The 26,128-nt window shown below is 33.5% G+C and overlaps 1 protein-coding gene across 2 annotated transcripts in view; it reads right to left on the bottom strand.

Annotated features, from left to right (window-relative positions):
• Positions 1-26,128, bottom strand: part of MAP3K2 (mitogen-activated protein kinase kinase kinase 2) — a 78,063-nt gene that overhangs the window by 13,689 nt on the left and 38,246 nt on the right. For both annotated transcript variants that reach the window (XM_079134386.1, XM_079134385.1), the window contains 11 exons: positions 24,113-24,212; positions 16,755-16,868; positions 16,178-16,265; positions 12,589-12,719; positions 11,457-11,536; positions 10,009-10,076; positions 9,747-9,839; positions 8,870-9,076; positions 6,191-6,339; positions 5,696-5,827; positions 729-858 (listed from right to left, as the gene is read on the bottom strand). In XM_079134386.1, coding sequence (XP_078990512.1) covers positions 729-858; positions 5,696-5,827; positions 6,191-6,339; positions 8,870-9,076; positions 9,747-9,839; positions 10,009-10,076; positions 11,457-11,536; positions 12,589-12,719; positions 16,178-16,265; positions 16,755-16,868; positions 24,113-24,212 — 1,292 coding nt within the window. The remainder of the gene's footprint in view (positions 1-728; positions 859-5,695; positions 5,828-6,190; positions 6,340-8,869; positions 9,077-9,746; positions 9,840-10,008; positions 10,077-11,456; positions 11,537-12,588; positions 12,720-16,177; positions 16,266-16,754; positions 16,869-24,112; positions 24,213-26,128) is intronic.

Raw genomic sequence — 26,128 nt, 5'->3', positions numbered from 1 at the left:
TCTGACTTCCAATATAATCTCAACATCAAATGTGCCATTACTGCAATTAACTTTTGAATGTTTTCTAGGTACCAGGCACTATTCTAAGTAATTACATGCATTAAACTCATTCATCCATGTAAGAATCCTCATAGAAGAGGAGCTAAAGTATAGAGAGATTAGGTAACCTGTCCAAAGTTACATAGTCGGTGACAAATAAAGCCTGAATTTAAATCAGGCTATTTAGTAGTAGAGCCCCAACTCTTAACCACTACGTTCTTTTGTTTTGCTTTGGTTTTTTGGTATTGGAGACTGAACCAGGGGTACTTTACCATTGAGATATATCCCCAACCCTTTCTATTTTTTATTTTTTGAGACAGGGTCTTACTAAAATGTTTTAGAGCCTTGCTAAGTTGCTTGAAATCCTTCTGCCTCAGTCTCCAAAATCACTGGGATTACAGGTGTGTGCCATCATACCCAGCTTAACCACTGCATTCTAATGCCTATACACTATACATGAAAATGTGGTGCCATTTATGTTATTTTGACCTTTATTGATTCATGAATCCCCACAGTGGAGCTACTCATTCGTGGAAATCTAAATATCAGAACAGTCTATGAGAAGAGCAGGAGAACTGTTTCCCTGTGGTATTTTAGAGGCAGAGGTATTAAATGTTAAATATCTTTACCATATCACTTATTTCATTTGCATTCACAAACAATTGTGCACTTAGGTAAAAAGCACTTACCTTTGATATCTCTGTGGACAATCATATTACTGTGCAAATAATGGACACCCTCCAGAATTTGACGGGTGTATTTCCTAGTCACATTCTCAGTAAGAGCTCCATATGCTTTTAATTGGTCCTTAATTGAACCCTAGGATAAAAGAAAACAATAACAAAACTATGGAATGGTTTGAAATGAAAATTGCTATTAAATCTTTGTTTTTAAGAGAGGCCTAGAGTTCATGACCTGGAAGCTATAGTTGGAGAGTGCAGAAATTGTTAGTAAAGATATAATATGCCACACAATTTAACATAGAAGTCACCTACATTCCTTGACTCTAACTGGGGAAGAGTATATATCATAGCTGAGAGAAGCTATTAAAACTGTGTTTTAACTGATGCCCTTGTTTCTATGAGTACGTTGGTTCTACCAACCTCCTAGTCCTTGCAACCTTTTTAAAGATCCTCTAGTACATTCATCTTGCACCTTTTTTGCCCTGAATATTCTTTTGTTTTTCTTATTTACTCATCTATCTTCCACTTAAATTTTATTTATTTAGTTTTTGTTCTTACTGTTTTTAAAACACTGTTTTATTGACATTTGCTAACTTATTTCTCAGGAGAAAGAGAAAGGGTATGACTAGAAATCAGAACCAATTTTCTAGTTTTCACTACATACACTCAACACTCCAGTTCAAAACATAAGAAAGTATATGAAAGAGGAATTCCAAAATTTTTATGTGTTTTTATAGGTCCATAATGAGGTGTCTTTTTCTGAGTATGCTGAATCAGCCTGAGGTTGAGACCCAGGCACCTGAATTTTGAAAAAGTTTTTCTAGTGATTCCAATGTGCACATTATGGTTACTTATCAAAACTTTAATAGATAAAAATAAATGCTTCACAGGGGAAAATTTTTTAAAAAGTAAGTTATTTCTGTCTTTTCTTCAATTTGGAAAACTATGTACTCTGTCAAATAAAATCGATCTTTGGATGTTACAGATTTACTCATGTGCTGTTTCCACTACTCATGAGTGATTCCTGCAGAGATAGCAGTTTGCAATTCTGCAGACATAAACTTCCAAACACACATGTGGAAAGTTTACCACTCATACCTGTAATCCACTGTGGCCCATTTGTTCACAGTCTATTTACTATGTCTCCACTTGTAGTGATGCACAGTAATCTGGTATCTCAAAACTATAATTGAGCTCTCTAAACATCAGGTACAAAAATACTTCTAGGTTGATGGAGATATGGATCCTCTGGGCAGCTGGACTAGTAGTCTTTGGCGGCTAACAATTCCATCAATGTTGTCTGTTCACACCTGTGTACTACAAAAAATTAACTTCTGCAGCATGTACAACTAGAATGGGTTGAGAAGAATTATGCTAGCTAAAAACTCTGTAGGACTTGGATTATAGCTCAGAGGTACAGCACTTGCCTGGCACATGTGAGGTACTGGGTTCAATCCCCAGCACCACATAAAAAAAATAAACAAATAAAAATAAGGTGTTGTGTCCATCTACAACTAAAAATTTTTTTAAAACACAACTATGTGTGTGTCTGTAGGAGAGGGAGAGGGACAGGGGAGGGAGAGGGGCAGGGAGAGGAAGGAGGGTGGAGAGAGAGAAGTCAAATGCTAGTTTAGGTAACTAAAAACTTTTTTAGGTAAAAAAGTTATGGTCCCAAGAATGAGTGTAGTTCTATACAAATTAAGGAATGGAAAGCTAAGTTTGGGTAAACTGAAGAATGGAATGATTTTGATAATGTGATTCTAGGTCACAAAGGAGCCCATCACATTAAATTTAATGAGAGAAATTATATAGCATTTCACACCCTTGGGAATTCAAGAAAGTACAGGAACATATATATAAATTCAGTCATTGCCATAATCTCACTATAATATGTACATGTTTAATTCACTTAGATTATCAATAAGATTATTAATTTAGTAACATGTTTTTCAAATTCAAGGAATGACAACCTATGCTGTGATGGAGATAGCTTCCCATACAAAACCAAGTGAGAAACAAGATCAGTCAGTTCTCCCTTCCTGAATAATAATGGTTTTAGTCTTAAGATTATATGACGATTGTCAAAATGAACCCAACTGCTATGTATAACTATAATGTTCTAATTAAAAAAAAAAAAAAAAAAGAAAAAGAAAAGAAAGCAATTGTGAAGGAAAAAAGAGAAAAAAGGAAGGGCAAACTGTACTGGATTTGAAAAATAAAAATAATAAAAATAAGTTTTGAAATATAATATTCAATTTAAGAAATCTTTCTAAATGTACTATCACTTCATCATATACCAATTCAACTTAATATTTAAACAATAAGTACTTAAATAGGTTTCATTATTTGCATTATATTATCTCACAATTCAATAAATGGAAATTTACATTCTCAAAAAGATTATATAAAGACTATATAAAGATTATACATCACTACTTATGATGTAAATCATTTTTAACCATTTTAATTAATATTACCTTCAATGATATGGGTTTCTGTTCATACTTATTCATAATTTTCTATTTAATGTAAATAATTATTGCACTAACAGTAAAAGAAATGTAAGAAAAATCTACCATAATCCCAACATAACATTTTCATTTTTCTAAGTTTCTTCTTTATTCAAACAGACACATTTAAAATACTGTAATCATTATTTTAAAAACATTTTATATTCTTTTCCTCTTTCTTATTAAAGTATTTCCTCAAACTTCAAGTTAATGATTTTCATAATTTTAATTTTTTAGCATACATTCTCAAGAGAATGTCATCATAATTTATTTCCATTATGGTCACTAATACTTCCCTTTTTCTCAACTATCAGGTAATACTAAAATATATATACAGAGCTTTCCCTTTCTTTCCCAGATTACTACTGTAGAAAAATTTCTGTGAGATTACCAGGTCATATGGCTTCAACATTTTTATTACTTTTAAAATCTCCCTCAATTTGCTTTCCAAAGAGGGTGTGTGTGTTTTTGTCTTGGACTTCTGGACTCAAGCAATCCTTCTGCCTTCTGAATAACTGAAACTACAAGCACACACCACAGGAGCACAGCTACCAAGGCAGATTTATTATATTTATTTTTTTTAGTTCTAGGAATTGAACCCAGGGCCTCACATACTAGGCAAGCACTCTACCACTGAGTCACATTCCCAGAACCCAAAGAGAACTTTTTAAAGTACACTTATACTGGAAATAGAATCTTTGAAAATATAATAGAAATAGAAAAGATAACTGAGTAGCAATAGTGTCATTAGAAACAATTAGTTATTCATTATGGATAAGAAAAAAGTGTATCATTGTTCCTGTTACACTAAGGTTGGTTAAGAACATTAGGTATTGGTCCACAGAAAGTTTCACTGATCCAAAAGCTCACACTGCAACCTGTACCTGCTACATACAATTCTAATCAAGTACCTCCATAAAGACCTATAAATGAAACTCCTTTTTCTAACACATTCTACCCATTAAAATTTCAGACTATAGGGGACTGGGGAGATAGCTCAGCTGGTAGAGTGCTTGCCTTGCAAGCACAAGGCCCTGGGTTCGATCCCCAGTACCCCTCCCCCCCAAAAAAAAAAAAATTCAGACTGTATGTATGTTTAAATGAGTATCCCAACCATCATCCTGAAAAATCATTAATATTAAAATGTCCTCCACAGATACAAAAAAATAAGAAGAAGGAATGACAAGAGGTCACAGATATCATTTTTAAAAATTTTTTTTAGTTGTCAATGAACCTTTATTTTATTTATTTATATGTAGTGCTGAGAATTGAACCCAGTGCCCCATGTATGCTAGGTAAGCGCTCTACCACTAAGCCACAACTTCAGCCCCCACTGATATTATTTTACAACTCCTACTGAAATTATTGACTTTAGTGATGGCTATAAATCAGTGTTAAAAACATTAAGTGTGGGGCTTGGGGGGGACTCTAACTTAGCAGTAGAGTGCAGGCTTAAGCATGAACAAGGCCCTGGGTTTAATCTCCAGAATTTAAAAAAAAAAAAAAAAATTAGGGGGAAGTTTGGAAAGGAACTGAATATTCATATGTGCCACTGGTTTGCATGAAAAACCAAAACTTTACAATGTAGGAATCAGGATGTCAGTCATTCAAATCCAGAAATCACTCTTAGCATCTCTATGGTGAAATAACCACAAATCCTATGTCTCCTGATGGGATGCAACATAAAGTACACAGTTTCATCTATGATGTATGAGATAAGAAAAGCATGAAATGTAATTTAAGAGTTTATACCTAACCTGAAGTTCACAAGAAATAAAGAGATAAGGAAAAAATTAAACAAAATCCATGAAGGTGCAATTAGAGAAATCTATGAGATGTGACTGTTAAAAGAACACTCTCCTGTCTTACCAAATCTATATCATGTAAAAATGGACTATGGTAGATAAAAATAGAGTGCAGAGAGAAAATGTAATGTGTGGTCCTAGATTGGAATCTGGTTTGGATAAATTGGCTACAAGGATATTTTTAGGGCATTTAGAGAAATATGATGGACTGCTATGATGTCTGTAACCTACTTCAAAATATTTCGCCATTAATGTGTTTAAAAATACATAGAAGAGGATAGAAAATAAAGTATTACTCAGTTCTAATTTAAAACTCTTCAAAATGTCCTTAACTAGGGTTAACATTTTATAACAAAAAATTTTGTTTCCTTTCCTCAACTAATACTTCTTTTTTTGGGGGGTGGGGGCAGTTATTGGGGATTGAACTCAAGGGCATATAAACCCTGAGCCACATCCCCTGCCCTTTTTGTATTTATTTAGAGAGAGGGTCTCACCGAGTTACTTATCACCTCGCTTTTGCTGAGGCTGGCTTTGAATCCGTGATCCTCCTGCCTCAGCCTCTTGAGCCACTGGGTTTACAGGCATGTGCCACCACATCCAGTTCAACTAATATTTTATTAAATAGAATGTCTACTTTTAAAAAAATGTAGTAGCTTACCCCTGGCATATATTCCATGAATATGGAAAGTGTTTTTTCCTGGGGATCCCTCAAACAGCCATAATACTGAACAATTCGCTCATGCAGCAAGTTTTTCAACAACTGAATTTCACATTCAAGTGCATTTACTTCCTAAAAGACAAAATTCACTGTTAAGTCTTTACAACACTGTAGAAGCAAAAAATTCTAACTTCATGGACTATCAAAGTGATTGTATTCTGAAATTTTTATTTCCCAAGGAACAAACATTTTAAAGTCACTAACCAATAACTTCTTTAACAGTCCCTGACAGTATGCTAAAGTTAAAGCAATACTATATCAGACTAGGAAGACAAATTAAATACTAAAAAGAAATATCTATAGTACAAAGTAATCATCTAGTTGTTTTGCAAATAATTTGTATTAAAGAAAAGCCAAAGATTCTTCTGTATATTACCTTTTTTAGTAAAAATGCTTCTTATAATGTGACAAAGTAGTTTGTGCAGTGTTTTTTACCTTGCTGGTCTCAGGGCTATCAGGGTCAAACTGAACTTGCTTAACAGCCAATTCTCTTCCTGTATCAACATCATAACAGAGGTAGACCCTGCCAAAGGCTCCTTGGCCAAGAAGTTTCCCCAATCTCCAGTTGGTAGGTGCTCGAGGTGCTGAAAAAAGAACACTGTCTCAAAAATGGAATAATCAGATGCTCACAATTGATTAAGAACTAAACAAGTATTGTGGATAGTGCTACCCTTCATTGAACAAGCTTGGATATAAACAAATGAGTATCCAAATTCATGATCGTCACCTTCTTTCAAAAATTTTCTCTGTACTCAATCTTATAAGATTCATATCTACAACTCGTATTTTTCTAACAAAACTTTTCCCCCAATTACAAATATGACAGCATCTTTCACTGAACCTAAGATGCTACTGATTATAAGATTCACTATTTATTTTTAATTTTTTTAAGTTGTAGGTGGACACAATACCTTTATTTTATTTATGTAATGCTGAGGATTGAAACCAGGGCTTCATGCATGTTAGGCAAGCGCTCTACCACTGAGCCACAACCCCAACCCTCAAATAGGATATTTAAAAGTAGCTATGACTACAGTGTTAAAGGTTCTAATAAAAAAAAAAGTTAATAACAGGCAAAGAATTTCAACAGAGATGAAAACCACAGAAAAGAGTCAAATGAAAATGCCTGAAATTAAAAAAAAAAAAACCTTCAAAAGGATCATAAACAGACTTAGAAGGGTTAAGGAAAGAATCAATGAATCTGAAAACAGATCAACAAAAATTTTCCAAACCAAGAGAGAGAGAATGTGTGTGAACCCAAGTGCATAAAGGTATATAAGACATTATCAAATAGTCTACTGCACAGGTAATTGGAATCTTTAAAGAAAAATTAAAAATGGAGTAGAAGAAATTTTTAAAGAGAGGGGTTAGGGATATAGCTCAGTTGGTAGAGTGCTTGCCTTGTAAGCACAAGACCCTGGGTTCAATTCCCAGCACCATAAAAAAAATAATAAATAAAAATAAAGAGATAATGTTAGAGGGCTGGGAAGATAGCTTAGCTGATAGAGTGCTTGCCTCGCAAGCACAGGGCCCTGAGTTCAATCCCCAGTACTGCAAAAAAAAAAAAAAAAAAAAAAAAAAAAAAAAAAAAAAAGAGATAATGTTAGAATATTTTTGAGGCAAACTGCAGATATAAGAGAACACCAGTTGAGAATCTCATACCAATACATCTAGACACATCATAATCATATTCAAACTGTTGGAAACCAAAGGATGAATCTTAGCAGCTGGTAGGGTGGTGGGTAATGGGGGGGGGGGGCGCGGAGAGGGGGGCCGCGTAGGGGCGGGGGTACAGGGTTGATGTGTAGAGATACTGTATACAGGATTAAAAAAAAAAAAAAAAAAAAAAAAAAAAATTATAACAGATTTCTCCTTAGAAAGTAGGTAAACCAGAAGAAAATGGAGAGATAACTTTTAAGTGCTGAATTTTTTTAAAAAAAAGCCATAAAAACAAAAACAATGCCCAAAATATTATACCCAGAAAAAAAAAATCTTTCAAAATGAAAAATAAAGACCTTTGTAAACAAACAAAAGCTGAAAAGAACTTATTGCCAGCAGTCTTGTTTTATAAGAAAGTATAAATGCAATTCTTTTTCTTTTTGGTGCAGTACTGGGGATTGAATCCAGGGCTCCACACATGCTAGACAAGAGTGCTACCACTAAGCTAAATCCCCAACCCTTTTTCTACCTTGAGACCCAGTTCTGCTAAGTTGCTCAGGCTAGCCTGGAACTTGAAATCCTCCTACCTCAACCTCCAAATAGTTGGGATTATAGGGATGTGCCACACACCTGGCTAAATGCAATTCTTTAGGGAAAAGGAATCTGATACTTGACTGCATCTTGGATCTATATAAACAAAGATCTATAGAAATAGACAAACAGAAGATATATAAAAGATATTCTTTTATTTTTGATCACTTTAAAGACAGCTGTCTAAGACAAAGAAAAAAAGCAATATAGTGTGGGGTTATAGACATAAAAAAAAAAAGAATGACAACACTAGCATAAAAGGGAGAAATTCATAGCAAACAAATTTTACTGTAATAAGTATCTTTAAGAATGAATCTTTGTAAAGACTGTAAAGTCCAAATACTTTACAATCTAGACTTAGTTATCACTGTAGTCTTTTCCCACTATTTAAAGATATCGCCCACATCAGCAAACATGTATTACTCTCATTTTCCAAAATGTCATGACCTCTTACATGTCACTTCATTAACTAGTGAATTTCCACTCACATCTAAAATCTAGATTAAAAGCTATACTATAATTATTTCTCCAAATATCATTTATCCCATTAGAATATATCTTAGAGGTCAAGTTTGAAATCTCAGTCTTAGGAACTCAACAAGGATATATGGAATGGAATAAATGAAAAATGAATACTTGGTAACAATTTTTTTAATAACAAATGAAGGACAGAATTAACGAGGAATCAGCAACAATACCATTCTTTCACATGACATTCTGACCATTTTTAGAACTCCCATTATGACCTCTTTTGAGGAGTCTTGTCTTACCCTGAAGACGTACTTGGTATTTATTCCTGTTAATGTTATAAAATTCTACAAAGGTTCTGCTATTCATTTTACTATGATAATTTCTATTACTTACAACGGCTGGGAGGGCTGATGTCCATTACAGTCAAAGTAGGATTGTCTATGTCACTTCCCCTTCTTCTTATTCGACTGTCATCATACTCTGGGGTAAAGATGCTGCTTCCACTACTAGTGCTTAAGGAGTGATCGGTAGGACTGAAACTCACAGGAGATCTGAAGCTGGTCCCCTGGGTCCTTCTGGCTCTTGGAAAAGTTTTACGACCTACAAAATAAAAACAGACTTAACTTACTCTTTTTATTAATATGCTTTAGTTTTAAAGTATTTAAAATCTCTAACATAGGAAACTAGACATTTGTCCTGTAACCAGGCTAGAGAATTGAAATGGCAATGTGGGGTTAAAAAAAAATCTAGGATCTAAACATAAGTTCAAATAATTTCTTATGTACACAGATGTACATACACGAAAGAAACTATGGAATTGAAGTCCTTCATTTTTGGATAAAAAGGAGAAAAAAATAACTTATTCTCATTTCCAATAATGATTTTAAAATATAAAACAAAAACTGGAAAGTTTATAGTTTTTCCCCTTATATGAATTTCATCAAGGAGTAATTTTCTAATTAATATCATTTTAAAATTACTCATTTTCCCCCCATATTCTATTGGTACATTATAATTATACTTAATAGTAGAATTTATTGAATTACTCTTTTTAAGAGAAAGGTATTATTATATTTTAGACATGCTAAAATGTTATTATAGTTTTAGTTATGACTCAATTTCCTCAAAAAAAAAAAAACTTTTAACCAGAAAACTGATTCAAGAACAATTTTTATATTACATAAATGAGTTTTTTCCTAAAATTTTGTATTTATTTTTATATTTGAGATTTTTACAAAATGTTGTTATGATCTAACTGCCAGAAACTTACCATCATTATACTCTTGATGATGATATGAAACATGGTACCTTCTTGGATATGTTCCTCCTTTTCCATATTTCTCAAAGATAGGGTTATCATAGTCTATTGAGACATAAGAAAGCTACATTACAAAAAAGTCAAGTATTTCTGATGATGAAAAGTGTACTGACAAAATTTTTACTTGATTTTTCAAAAATCTCCCTCTCTCCCTCCCAGCCAAAACATTATTATGACATAAATATTTAAACATTTAGAGTTTATATAGCCTAACCTGAAAACTCCTGATGATTATCTGGGTAGCTCTGTGCCCTGGGCATTCGTGATTTTGGATAGCTTTCTCTATAAACAGAAAATGTCACATTAAATGAAAGAAAATATGTAAATAAAATGTGAAAAATATTTAATCAACATCTGTATCTCTGTGTGTATGTGTGTGTGTGTGTGTTTACAAACACTTATTTGATACATATAAGAAAAAAGCCTTGCTTTTAAAATTAACCTATATAGTGGTAAGAATGATGCATTTTGGAATCATAGTTATCTAGAAACACCTATCAGTTCAAGCTCTGTGTAACCTTGGCAAAATCATCTAAGATTGTTTTTGCATCTATGCAAAGAAAATAATTTCAAACTCATCACATATAAGCATTCAGGAGAGTACATTCCAAATAATCAGTACTCACTACATAGTTTTCTAAAATTACTATTTCCCTAACTTTCCTAAATGTCTACCTTCAGGAAGACAATGACACAGACAAGGATTTCACATAGATAGATAAGAGAATAATAAATGTAAATTCCCAAATAACATTAGTTATTTATGCAGAATTTACTTTCTTAGGGTTGGGGATGCAGTTCATAAAGTGCTCGCTTAACATGTACAAGACCCTGAGTTCAATCTCCAACACTATAATAAAAAATAAAAATAATCCAGTGGCTTGGGAGGCTGAGGCAGGAGGATCGCAGTTCAGAGTCAGCCTCAGCAAAAGCAAAGTACTAAGAAACTAAGGAGACCCTGGGGATGTGGCTCAATGGTCAAGTGCCCCTGAGTTCAATCCCAGAACCCCTAAAAGTAAATTAATTAATTTAAAAAAAAAAAAAACCTTCATAAAGCTGTTATGAGGATTAAATAAGTGAAGATTTTAATACTGACTGTGCTACAGTGTGAGTATCAAGAACAATGTCCAAGTGCAACCAGAAGAGTGCATATTTATAACAAAAAATTCAGTTGTTACTTGATCCTGTTCATATCCCTGAATTACACAAAAAGAAAAGAACTTAAATTTCTAAAATGTCAACCAACATACTAAGCCACAATTGCAAGGAATGTAAGTTATTTCTGGTGCCAGGATGAACATAATCCTAACTAGGGAAGAAACTCAATATTTTCAAAACCAAAATTAATGAAAAATTTGATAACAGCTTCATAAGTACAGTTTTAAAGATAAGCATATATAAATTTTAAGTTTGCATTTAGCTCCATACATACATCTTTGGCAAACAAACACAACAGGATAATCAGATATCATTTTAGCCAACAAAGACTGAATTCCATGAGGTTAAGAAATTTATCTGCACTATAAAGAATTTCATTTGCCATTAGTAAGAACAAATATCAATTAACTACTTTCCTCTGAATGTAGTACAAAGAGTTATTGATAATTCTACATGTGTATATTACTAATATGTATTAAAAAACAAAACTATAATTAATATTACCCATCCAAAGGACTATCAAGTGATGGACAACTTCCTGAGCCAGAATTTTCAGGGCTGCTTAAAGATAATGGATCCAGCATCTAGGAAAATAAAGAGTTTTATCATGATTCAACTGATATAATGAAAAGTTACTTAAAAAAATGTTTCACTGAAATATAATTCATATAACATAAAACTAACCCATCTAAAGGGCATAATTCTATGTCTACTGATATAATGAGAGCTGTGTAACCCTTACCACAATTTTTAAACACCTGCATTACTTACAAAAGAACCCCATACATAATAGCAGTCACTCTCCAGAGTCATTCATCTCTAAATGTCCTGCATAGATAGGTTTACTTTGAAATTTCCTAAGAAAAAAATATACTTTCTCTATAGTCCTTTAAAATAATTCAAGTTAAAATGTTTCACATAATTCTGCTTACTGAAAACTGAATGATGGCCCCATTCTAATTAAGACTAATTACACAGTGACTGCTATTGCAGTAGTGTGAACATCCAATGTTAAGGAAATAACTCTATAAAAACATTTTAATATTGCAGAACACAAGTATTTTTAAAAAGTTATAAAAAGTTCACAAACCTCAGTTTCATAAAGTTAAATATTTGTAATTTTGCTCTTTCAAGTGCAAAAAATCTGAATGCTAATTATCCTGGGATTAAAAACAAATGCATTCATTCATTCATTAATGGGTAACCAATGTAAGAAAGGTAGCCTTATTTCAGCAGTTTTATGTATATTTTTATGCAGTTCATATGTGTATGTATATTCATAAAGGTACATACAAATTTGTGTGCATTTTCTTTTTTTGTTGTTATTGTTATTCATTTATGAAAGATAAAGGGTTGGGCTGAGGTTGTAGCTCAGTGGTAGAGTGACTGCCTAGCAAGTGTGAGGCACTGGGTATGATCCTCAGTATCACATAAAAATATATAAATAAAATAAAGGTACTGTGTCCACCTACAACTAAATTTTTTTTTTTTTTTTTTTTTAAAGAAAGATACAGGGTTGGAGAAGAGGACAGACAAACACACACACACACATACACAGAGGTACTTGCCAAATCACACTGACCCTGACCAATATCCCTTTAAATAAAATGAATAATAACATCTGACTTTGGCTTACTTGGTCCATGCTCTCTGGAATGAATTCTCCTTCACTGTTGATACTAGTAAATGACCCATTCCGGGCAACGTGGTGTAATTCATCTGGAATGTATCCTGGGGGAGGAGAACTTCTATCTCTATTAGTGGGACCTGAAAGGAGAAAAATTATAGATTTTATAAATATCAGTAAGAAAAAAAATTTTTTTGTTATAACTAAATAAGCCATCATGGTGGCATATGCCTGTAACCTAAGCAACTTGCGAGGCTGAGGCAGGAGGATCACAAGTTCAAGGCCAACCTCAGCACTGACTCAGAAAGGCTCTAAGCAATTTAGTAAGACCCTGTCTTAAAAAATAAAAAGAATTGGGGATGTAGCTCAGTAGCAAAGTATCCCTGGGTTCAATTCCCATTACCAAAAAATACTAAGTAGGCTGTATTTCTGAACTGTATCAAAATAATTTCAGTGAATGAAATCCAGTGTTTATTAATACTTATCAGAACATTCATGTTTGTAAAACTTCATCTACTCTTACAATCATTCTAAACTTCCACCCTACTTTAATTATTAACCTCACTGTAATATCCATTTACACTCATCAGGTGCTCTTCTGTTGACAACTACATCATGGCTGATAATATATTACAGAATTTTAGATAAATAAATATCACTGCTTCTGCATTTCTGCAGATAAGTTGTGTGCTTTTCACATAATTTGTGGAAAGCATCATGATGTACTGAAAGTATGAAGGCTCTGGAGTCAGACCTTAGTTTAATCTTGGTTCAAGTTACTTACCAACTAAGTGTCCGGAAAGCTACAAGATCACCATGAACCTGTTTCCCCATCTGTAAACATGGGACTAATTCCCTTCTTTGCAAGTATGTTGTGGTGATAAAATAATTCTAACAAAAGTATGCTATGCACATTTGTCTCCATGATATTCTTTTCCTCTAATACTCAGAAACCTTAAGTAAAATTACTTAAGTCACTTAGTCCTTATTAGGGTATTTTAAATTTGGAATCCTGGACTTTATTTTTGGGTACTTAAATTAATTTGTGTGGCAAACCATATTCCTGGAATTTAAATTTTTCTGTAGTTTAGAAAAATGGAAAAATCTGGCTTTCATTTAAGATAGTTCTTTAATTAATCAAAATTGTTATGAGATAATCCATCTTTACAAGGTTCTTTGAAAATAATGTTATGTTTATTAATATAATTTTTCCCTCTCCTTGTAATTTTTTTGATATTAAACTATAAAACAGATACGGGGAAGTTATGTGACTATTTAGGTTCTACTTAAATTTAAAGCAAAAAAACTTTATCTTTGTATCAAAGAGTCATTTTAAGTGCATGCGAGCACTTGTTAGTGAGAGAGAAAGATGATTATCAAGAGATGTTCATGAGAGATCACTGTCCACATGTCTGTAAAATGTTTAGGAGCTCAATCTAAGTCAGGGTTGATTGGGGCTTTGTTAACAACTAATAACCAAAAGAACAAACTGGACCCTAAGATTTTTACCTCTTCCGCATACCACAATTTATAAAAGACTAATATACTCAATTACTAAAAGGAAAGAGGGAAGAAAAAGGATATAAAAATTCCTCCATTTCATTTCTTGATAGCCCATTTTTCTTAACCTCTGTTAGTAATGGACATGCTAATACAATCTTGGTAATTCTTAGAAAATTTCCAGTTTTTGTCCTTAATGCTGGCACTGAAAAATACTTATTGGTAGAATAAGACTGAGGTATTCAGTGCAATTTTAATTCAAAAGGAATTTAAAACATCGACTTAATATATTCATTTTGTTCTGTCAAATGCAACTAAAATGAACTGGCTGGTTTTTACTTTAAAAAGGTAAGTATTGGGCTGGGATTGAGGCTCAGTGGTAGGGTGCTTGCCTCACGCAAGTGAGACACTGGGTTTGATCCTCAGCACCACATAAAAATAAATAAATAAAATAAAGATATTGCATCCATCTACAACTAAAAAAATTTTTAAAAAGATAAGTATTATTTAAAAAGAAATGTACAATTAATAGTAGTCATGCTTTCCAGTTTGAAAAGTAAAATGTATTTTACAAGTGTTACCTTGATTTATTGTTATAATTCCATAATTTAAAGATAAAGACAAATTTATTGGTCTCAGATTATTAATCAGAGAGTTGAAATTTGAATTCAGGAATCCTAAATGTTCTTTCACCAAAATTCTTAATTATATCAACTATATCTGAATGAGAACTACAAGCCATTTTTATTTTACTTGTGCATCATCTTTCCTACTCACATTCCCAGCACTTCTGAAACCAAAAGTAGGACTTAAATGGAACAAGACACTTAAAAAAGAATGGTCATAAAATATCTGCTTCTGGACACCAAAAGAGAAGATGAATAATTTTTTTGGTGATTCACATGACAATTTAATCTTTTCTTTCATTATTATTACTCCGGTTACCAGTGTTTTCTGGGCTCCTAATCAAATCTTTTTCTCTCCTGTTTCCTATTTGTCCTTTTCACCTCTTCTACTTTTGCCCTTCAAATCCATCCCTCATACATAATCTCATGCTATCTTTAATGATAACATCATCGACCCTGTTAAAAACATTTATGGTTTTTGAACAATGAAATGCTTTTATCTGAAAAAAAGGTACATTACCAACACTTTATACAAACTGAAGACAACACATAGAACTGATAAGTTAAGAGCACACCTGCCACCCAGTGCAGTGGCAGACGCCTGTAATTCCAGTGGCTCAGGAGGAAGAGGCAGGAAGATTTCAAATTCAAAGCCAATCTCAGCAATTTAGCAAGGCACTAAGCAATTCAGTGAGACCCTGTCTCTAAATAAAATACAAAAAAGGACTGGGGATGTGGTTCAGTGGTGGAGTGCCTCTGGGCTCTAACACCAGTACCAAAAACAAAAACAAAAAACAAAAAACATCTGCCTTTCCACACCTCGCTGATAAGGCCACTTTATAATACAGCACACAGGATCTTTGTTTCTTTATACCATAACATTAATAATAGCAATACATTATTAATGGTAAATAAAACATGCATACTAAGTAACAGTAAAGGCAAAATGAGTAAATTCTTGGCAATCTTTTTTTTTTCCCCCTTCGGTGCTGGGGGTTGAAGCCAAGGCCTTGTGCTTGCAAGGCAAGCACTTTACCACCTGAGCTATATCCCCAGCCCTTAGCAATCTTTATTGTGACTGCATTCTTGGCAGTAACTAAGACTGTATAGAAAGACTTAGAAACTTAGAATCTAGTCTATTAATTTTAATATGCTATAATTACTTAGATGTTATCCCCCCTCTATTCTATTTGCATAATTAAAGTTCTACAAGGTTTTATTTGAATTTGTTGAACATTAAAGTACTGTGGATACATAAACAATTTAAATTGGAGATTGCTAATCCTATAATACATGAAACTAATTTCCAATGAAACAATGGATACTAAAAAGTAGTTTAACTTAGATAAATTACAGAGTATAGAAACTGAGTGCTATTTATCAGGGATATGTTTAAGTGTTGCCCTCCATTAAAAGATGGAGAAGAAATTAAGAAATCAACCATTTCCTGACTCAGACATTAGCTTTCTTACCTATTATGGAAAGCCGCTTTTTCCTCTCTGCTCCAAATACTGTGTTATCCAAATCTTCTAGTGATGGCAATGGTTCTAAATTAGTAGCCTACAAAAGAAAAAGGCCATGAGTGCCATTTTTTTCTCTTTAGGGCTTTAAGCACAATCATCTCTCCTACCAAATACAACCTAGTTATTATATATTATTAGAGGGCCTTATCAAATTTTCTACTCTTAGAAATTTTAATCTTGCCAGGCACAGTGACCCATGTCTATAATCCCAGCTACTCAGGAGGCTGAGGTTGCAGGATCATTTGAGTTCAGGAGTTCAAAGATAGCCTGGGCAACAGAGTGAAATTTTGTTTAAAAAAACAAACAAACAAACAAAAAAGATGATTTAATCCTAACACAATTCTTCAAAGTTATCAGTTTCTATTAGTTTCATAGTATAATATGTTATTCTTATTTGTACTTTTGAGCATGTGGTTTTGAGGGGTAGAGATATGATAGCATATATAAGCATACTTGTCTCCTCTATTAACTTTTATAGAATTAAGTCCCATAATTCTTCCTGGAGGGGGCGGAACCTTATTCATACCTGTGTACTTCCATTTATTACAAGTAATATCTTGAGGCTCTTCATATGAATACTACGATCCAGCAGTTCTACAGCTTTGTCCAGGTCATCTTGTGTGGTTAATGGAATTACCAACTAAACAAAAAAGAACATAAGGAATTACGTAGCCATCTCACCAGGTCAAGTTATTCCATGAATATCTCCATTACTAGGGAATTATAAATCTCAAAATACTTATTCTTTGATTTATTACTAGAATGAAAGTCTGAATGAGTAAATGTATCTAATTGTTCTGTTCCTTCCATCCTACCAACACTGAAATCTTACCCTGACTATATGGATATGTTTTAAAATTTTGCTTTATTAATTATCACATTTTTCTAATAAGCGTATTTAATTATTAATTTCCTAGGGTATTCTCATAATATTACTAAATTTGTTATTCATTCTAAAACAGTTTTAAAGGGTACATACACAAACTTATAAAATAAAGGTATTACTTTTCATATATATAGATAAAACTTTTGGTTCTTTTTCTAATAGCAACCACAAATTTTCATTCTCATACGAAATGTGTAACACATACGAAACACTGAACATCTGTGACAGCTGTCACAGAAGTGTGCTACTAGCAGCAAATCTGTAACCTACGATCCACCTGGGGTTTATCTCCATAACCCTGGTGATCTGACCACTACAGTCTGAAGAAAGTAAGCTAAATGGGTCAGCCACCTCAGAGCAAACTGAATATAGAATCTGCTTCCACTGGTTCTCTCATGGATAAAATGCTATACAGGACAGAGGCACCTGAGGTCTATGAGATGAAGTGGGATTCACACAATTTAAGAAAAACAAAATGTCCTTTCTTTTCCAAAAAGAATGTCAACTTAGTGACTTAGGAAAACTCTGTTAACAACATCAAAGTACATTCCATTTCACTGAAAAAGGGAGAGTAAAAACAAATTTAAAAAATCTCATACCTATTAACTTACTCTACTAAGCACAGCATATGAGCCATTTAAAATGTGAAGCCTGGCAAGAGTTTCAAGGACGATGTTGAATAGAAGTGGTGAAAGAGGGCACCCCTGCCTTGTTCCAGTTTTTAGGGGGAATGCTTCCAGTTTTTCACCATTTAGAATGATATTGGCCATGGGCTTAGCGTAGATGGCCTTTACAACGTTAAGGAATGTTCCCACTATCCCTATTTTTTCTAGTGTTTTGAGCATGAAGGGATGCTGTTATTTTATCAAATGCTTTTTCTGCATCTATTGAAATAATCATGTGATTCTTAACTTTTAAGTCTGTTGATATGGTGAATGACATTTATTGATTTCCGGATATTGAACCAACCTTGCATCCCTGGGATAAAACCCACTTGATCATGGTGCACCATCTTTTTAATATATTTTTGTATGCGATTTGCTAAAACTTTGTTGAGAATTTTTGCATCGATGTTCATTTAGGATATTGGACTGAAATTTTCTTTCCTCGATGTGTCTCTGTCTGGTTTAGGTATCAGGGTGATACTGGCTTTATAGAATAAGTTTGGGAGGGTTCCCTCTTCTTCTATTTCATGGAATACTTTGAGGAGTATTGGAATGAGCTTTTCTTTAAAGGCTTTGTAGAACTCGGCTGAGAACCCATCTGGTCCCAGACTTTTCTTTGTTGGTAGGCTTTTGATGACCTCTTCTATTTCATTGCTTGAAATTGATTTATTTAAGTTGTGTATGTCCTCCTGGTTCAGTTTAGGTAATTCATATGTCTCTAGAAACGTGTTGATGTCTTCGAGGTTTTCTGTTCTGTTGAAGTATAGATTTTCAACATAGCTTCTAATTATGTTTTGTATTTTACTCGTGTCTGTCGTGATATTTCCTTGTTCATTCCGAATTTTAGTAATTTGAGTTTTCTCTCGTCTTCTCTTTGTTAGTGTAGCTAAGGGATACGAATAGGAAAAGAAGAACTCAAACTATCCCTGTTCACTTATGACATGATTATATATTTAGAGGAACCCGGAAATTCCACCAGAAAACTTTTAGAACTCATAATTGAATTCAGTAAAGTAGCAGATTACAAGATCGATGCTCATAAATCCAATGCATTTTTATACATAAGTGATGAATCTTCAGAAAGAGAACTTAGGAAAACTATCCCATTCACAATAGCCTCGATAAAAATAAAATACGTGGGAATCAATCTCACAAAAGAGGTGAAAGACCTCTACAATGAGAACTACAGAAACTAAAGAAAGAAATTAAAGAAAATCTTGGAAGATGGAAAGATCTCCCATGTTCCTGGATAGGAAGTATTAATATTGTCAAAATGGCCATACTACCTAAAGTGCTATACAGATTCAATGCAATTCCAATTAAAATCCCAATGACGTACCTTACAGAAATAGAGCAAGCAATCATGAAATTCATCTGGAAGAATAAGAAACCCAGAATAGCTAAAGCAATCCTTAGCAGGAAGAATGAAACAGGGGGTATCGCAATACCAGATCTTCAACTCTACTACAAAGCAATAGTAACAAAAATGGCATGGTACTGGCACCAAAACAGACAGGTAGATCAATGGTACAGAATAGAGGACACAGACACAAACCCAAATAAATACAATTTCCTCATACTAGACAAAGGTGCCGTAAATATGCAATGGAGAAAAGATAGCCTCTTCAACAAATGGTGCTGGGAAAACTGGAAATCCATATGCAACAGAATGAAACTAAACCCCTATCTCTCACCCTGCACAAAACTCAACTCACAATGGATCAAGGACCTCGGAATCAGACCAGAGGACCCTTCATCTTATAGAAGAAAAAGTAGGTCCAAATCTTCAACATGTCAGCTTAGGATCAGACTTCCTTAACAGGACTCCCATAGCACAAGAAATAAAAGCAAGAATCAATAACTGGGATAGATTCAAACTAAATAGCTTTCTCTCAGCAAAGGAAACTATCAGTAATGTGAAGAGAGCCTACAGAGTGGGAGAATATCTTTGCCACTCATACTTCAGATAGAGCACTAATTTCCAGAATCTATAAAGAACTCAAAATACTCTACACCAAGAATACAAATAATCCAATCAACAAATGGGCTAAGGAAATGAACAGATACTTCACAGAAGGAGATCTACAAGCAATCAACAAATATATGAAAAAATGTTCAACATCTCTAGTAATAAGAGAAATGCAAATCAAAACTACCCTAAGATTCCATCTTACCCCAACTAGAATGGTGATCATCAAGAACACAAGCAACAATAGGTGTTGGAGAGGATGTGGGGAAAAAGGTACACTCATACATTGCTGGCGGGGATGCAAATTAGTGCAGCCACTCTGGAAAGCAGTGTGGAGATCCCGCAGAAAACTTGGAATGGACCCACCATTTGACCCAGCTATCCCACTCCTCGGCCTTTACCCAAAGGACTTAAAATCAGCATACTACAGAGACACAGCCACATCAATGTTCATAGCTGCTCAATTCACAATAGCCAGATTGTGGAACCAACCTAGATGTCCTTCAATTGATGAATGGATAAAGAAACTGTGGTATATATACACAATGGAATATTACTCTGCCATAAAGAATGATAAAATTATGGCATTTGCAGGCAAATGGATGAAATTGGAGAATATCATGCTGAGATGGGCCAATCTCAAAAAACCAAAGGACAAATGATCTCGCTGATTAGCGGATGATGACACATATTGGGGGGTGGGAGGGGTTAGTGTTAGGGTTAGGGTTAGGGAGGGTGGCAAGAATGGAGGAAGGAAGGACCGTATAGAGGGAAAACAGGGTGACGGGGGGAAGGGAGAAAATAACAATGAATCAAACAACATTACCCTATGTAAATTTATGATTACACAAATGGTATGCCTTTACTCCATGTACAAACAGAGAAAGAAGATGTACCCCACTTGTTTACAATAAAAAAATAAAAATAAAAAAATAAAATGTGGAGCCTACTTAGTTAGAGGTCCTCTACAGTATAAATCCCTTAAGGATAAGAATCCCTGACTCCAGGCAATGGCCTGCCAGGCATCACAGGAGTGAGAGCTCAACCTGCACACAAACCCTCTAGTTGGCATGCTGTACATTCATTCACTCTGTGCAGATCTCTGTGGAAAAAAGGTCATTGTTTTAATGAAGATGCTAGGCACAAATATAATCTAGGAGTAATATGAATTCTGTCATCCATTCTGTTTGCATTTACTTACTCTGTACTTAAATTTTATTTCTAATTTCTTTTTGTAGCTAATTGTGTATTACTACAAGTATTCACCAAGTACTGGGTTCTTTTATCTCTATAAGAAATTTTTTCTAATAAAAGAATTATCAACTATTTGGTATCATAGCTCAAGCCTGATCTACTGATCTGCTTAATTCATTTCACTTTCCCACCAATTATGAACTATATTTGTGAATTTTTTTAAAACAAGATCTATCTATCTATCTATCTATCTATCTCTTTCTATATCTATATCTATGTATCTATGGTAGTGCTGGGAATGGAACCCATAGCCTCAAGCATGCTAGGGAAACACTCTACCACAGAGCTCTGCCCTCAGCCCCATGTTTGTATTATTATCCTCCTATCTTCAATATTCTACTTTTTATAATCCTGATATGATCCCTCCCAAAGTTTTAAGGTCACCTACTATAAAATGTAAAATGAAGATAGAGTAAAGAATAAGTTCCAGTTTATCTAAATTATGCTAAATAAATCACAGAATGTTTGCTTGCTTAGTAAATCATTTCAGCCTCATTCATGAAATATTTCCCTCTGGCTTATTTTTGATAAATCAGAAGTATGTCTCTATAAATACTTCCTAAAAAGAAAACTAAAAATTAAGTCTAAGTTTATATTAAATAGAACTTAATAGAGAGAAAATTATCTACCTTTGTTACATAATGAAACCTGAAAACAGTCAATGTAAGGGGTGTTAGTTTTGTGGATCTGGAGACAAGCAAAAAACTCATTTATGGTATGTTTTTCTATTTCCTTATAAATATTTTTTCTAGTATAATATAAATTTCTTTTTTAAAAATGAACATTATTTCATAAATACCTAGTTTTCCAGAACTGAAATAACCAAGAAATTTAAGCTGATATTGGTTGAATTGGCTCCTCTTTACTTAATAAAGTTATGGTTATATGTGTTGTGGAGATGGGTATGGAGGTGTTTGGGCAAAGGAAGGATTTTCCTATTTTAGATAGTAAAGAAGGAAAACTAAGACTTGAAAGATTTTTCCTAATACCACCAACATACAACGTCCTGGGTTTGGTTTGGGACAATGTCCTGATGTGAATAAGGACTGGTTAACTCTCAGAATCACAGATTCTCACCGAACCTAAGGGCTGCAAGAAATCTTAAATGCAATCTTACCCCACTGCCACCTCTATAACATTCCTGCCAAAAAGTCACTCACATTTCATAATGCCAGAATCACTCACAAAAGCCCTTCAAAAAACATGAGAAAAATCAACAAAAATGAGAGAAATCTTCATTTTTTTAAGAAAATAAGAAAGGGTTCCTGAAATTGTAAAATCAGATAACTTGATGAAACCCCCCAAAAATTTAAAAACCTCAAGGAAAAAAACTAAACAAAATAAACAAACAAACAAAAACCCAGCAATTCTAGGAGCCAGCACAGATATAATATGGACAAACGTCAAACTAACCCCATTTTTTGTGGTAGATCAAGACAACATTGTAGTCTTAATGTATTCATGCATCTGAAAGTTTTCCATGATACAACTTAAGACAACACACACACACAGAGTAAGATTCTTGGTTCCCCTAGTATCATACTGTGAGATAAAGATTCAAGGTTTTTATATGGGAAAAAGATACTGGCAGGGGAATGGGGGAGGCGAGGAAAGGAAGGAAGTTCATAAAGGGCATATTATTCAGCAAGTTATTTGGGCAAGTGCGGTCCATCAACCCCTACTACCCTATATATAGTTCAGTTTCTGGAGCCATACCTCTAGAAAGCCCTCAGAGTAACAAGAACTAGCAGCTAGAAATCAGACCAGTATGTACAGAAATAAAGTGCCAAGACAGGGTAGGGCAGTAAGATATGTTTATAGTTAGATAAAAACCCAAAAAGTACTTGAAAAATAAAATTTCAAGCTATTTAAAAACCCAAAAAATATTTGAAAAATAAAATTTCAAGCTATTACTACAGTACAGTACTCATCATTTTGTTCAGAGATATTACTTGTTTAGGATATGGATTTCTACTTTATCAAAATATTTTCATCTGTGAAATATAAGTGGTTTCTTTAGACAAAAATGGTTTGCTACATAAGCATTTAATTAGGCTTTAAATTAATCACCTTGTTTAAAATCTATTTTCAAATGTTTTATTTGAACAATGCTTTATTTAATACTTGCAAAGCCGTTTCACATGTTTTCCCTTAAGGTACATTTATCAAGCTCTCCACTGTCATTCTACACTGGTACCTTCCCTATTTCTGAAACATACAAGTTTTTTCCATCTCAGGACCTCTATATGCACTGTTCTCAAGTTTCTTTCTCCCCCAGCAATGTTCATCCCCTGAAACTTGCTGCAGGGTTTCATACTAAAGTCTCCACCTCTAGTGGAGCTACTAAATGTCACCACCTCCTAATTAGAATAAATTATACTCCACATATGTATAATACGTCAAAATACACTCTACTATCATGTATAGCTAAAAAGAAAAATTTATTCAAGAAAAAAATAAACTTTACCACCTCAGTTATTTCCTGAATACCATAAATACCCACTGCTCTTGCCTTTATTCATTATCACAATGAATTTCTTTCAAAGAACTTCATGTACATAAACAATTCATTTATAAATTGTCTGCTTGTACTACAAATCTATAATGGCTATCTCATGAGGAGCTGTTTTTCAGTACCAGAACCCTGAAAATCCCATGTTCTGACTCCCAAATATAAGCATAACAATCGAGTCTGTCCTAATTAACACTAAAATAATTCTTTAAGCTAAATTGTCAGACTACCAAAGTTCTATTGTCTGTAGCCAAGTATAGTATGAGAGAAAAAGACCACTTAGCAATAAAGTAAGAAAGTAATAATTTAAAAATATAAGTAGTTACACAGAAGGCATAACCAAATAATATATATATTTCCTGCTAGCATGGACTCATTCAATTATTTGCACAACAGTAGAATCTCCTATTATTTCCATAATGGAAAAAATCCATTTGATCAGTTAGAATTTACAAATTTACCTGTGATATTCTGGTTAACATATCATAATCTTACCAATTACTAAATAAAAACACAACAGTCCTAAAAACAATCTATCAAATGAACACAACTACTTTCTAAAATAAAGACTACCAAAAGTTAAACTATATTTGTTTACCTCGTTATTAGTATAATGTAGATCCATAGACTGTCCAAAGGCAATTTTGGCTTTAGACCTCAGATCTTCCAGTTTAACTGGTCTGGAAAACTGAAGGATTCTATATAGACAAAAATTTTAAGTATTTTATTTATTTTAGGCAGTTAAGTAAAATATGTACAACAACTACTTAAAATACAAAATTAAGCAAAAATTATGTACATATTCACTTCAACAACTCATTTTCTATTAATTTACTTTTTCCACATTTTTTATTGGTGCATTATAGTTATACACAATGGTGGAATCTGTTGTTACATACTCATACATGCACACAATATAATGATATAATTTGGCTAATATCACTCCCCAGGACTTCTCCCCTCCCTCCATCCTTACACCTCCTGATCCCTTTCCTCTGTTCTATTAATCACCCCTTATGTCTTTCTTTTCTTTTTTCTCTCTAGCTTCCTTATGAGAGAAAATATAGCAAATGACCCCTTGAGTTTGGTAACTTAACGTAATAGTCTTAAGTTCCATCCATTTTTCTGCAAATGACATAATTTTATTTTTCTTTATGACTGTAACAGCTCATTTTTGATTGAGTAGACAAATTTTCAACACAAACTTAAAAACTCTGAAGTTGGCTCCATCCTAATTTTTAAAAGGAAATTCTCAAAACTTTCTACAGTTTATAATCTGCACTGAAAATATTAAAGAGCAATATAAAACATCCACTGAGGAAAGTGATCAAATCCATATGACAAATGCACAGCAGAATACAATGAAACTGTTTTAAAGGAATGAAATCGTTCTTTGGGGATTCAAGTTTTGCTTTCTGTATCCTTATAAAATCAACTTTTGCAGGAGGGTTACTAGTGATTGAACTTAGGGTGCTTAACCACTGAGTCACATCCCTAACCCTTTTTTGTATTCTCTTTAGAGACAGTATCTCACTGAGTTGCTTAGGGCCTCACTAAATTGCTGAGTCTGGCTTTGAACTTGCCATCCTCCCATCTCAGCTTCCAGAGCTGCTGGGCTTACAGGCATGTGTCACCACACCTGGCTTCAACTCAACATTTTTGAGCACATATATTACATAAGACTGACTCCCAAAATAAACTTTTTAAAGGGATTTAAATATTGAAAGGAAATAAAATTACAGCATTTCTTCCCATATCCCAAAGGACTAGTCTGCACTGCCCTTGAGAGCATGAACTAAAGCTTGGACACTACCATGTTGAATTATAAACTCCATAACAAATGTTCACATCTGCTTTGCTCACATTATGCCTTTAAGGTCTAGCATATAGTTAATTCAATAAATAGATCTAAATGAAAATTTGGGAAAATATTCCTAAAAGAATCTTAAGTAAGAAAGTAGACTGGACAATAATTCTATGGTATATCTGGTATATTTCATTTTCCCCAAAATCTATCAGTAAAACATCTTTACATCTTCAAATTTTATGATTTGTGACCCATTTTAAAGTCTTTAGAACCAACAGACATTTTAGTAAATTAATTAAAGAGAACTAAAGCAGAAATAAAATCACTTTTCTCTAACTAGTTTTAGGTCATGTTAGTAATTTTGTTGTTAACTATCATCACTACCACTTCTGCACTGACATACAGATACCGAGTAGAAGGTTAAATTTGTATCTCTGCTAAAATAACTTGCAGCCACCATTCCAACTCACCTTCCTCAACATTACCAATGAAATACATGTCATAGCATTGAGGTCTCTTGAGAATATCAAAATTACAAATATTAAGTCCACATACATAAATTCTGTATAGTATCTGGAGGGATGATACAATTGTAAGAAGAAATATATTTAATCTCTACTGAGCAAAAGTAAAAGGAAATGGCAATAAGGGTTGCACTATGTAATGACCTTATTTAATTCCTAATATTGCTAAGTAAAAACATTAATCATTTCTAATGTTTAGGAAGAATTTTGACAGATTCTAGTCTAAGCATTACAAAAGACTACTCTTTTCTCAATTTTAAGCCATGAAACTTCATTCAAATAT

The sequence above is a fragment of the Sciurus vulgaris genome (genome assembly GCF_902686455.1).
Source record: "Sciurus vulgaris genome assembly, chromosome: 3".
Lineage (NCBI taxonomy): Eukaryota > Metazoa > Chordata > Mammalia > Rodentia > Sciuridae > Sciurus > Sciurus vulgaris.
The sequence above is the reverse complement of the archived record's forward strand: the minus strand, read 5'-3'. Positions and strand labels throughout refer to the sequence as shown.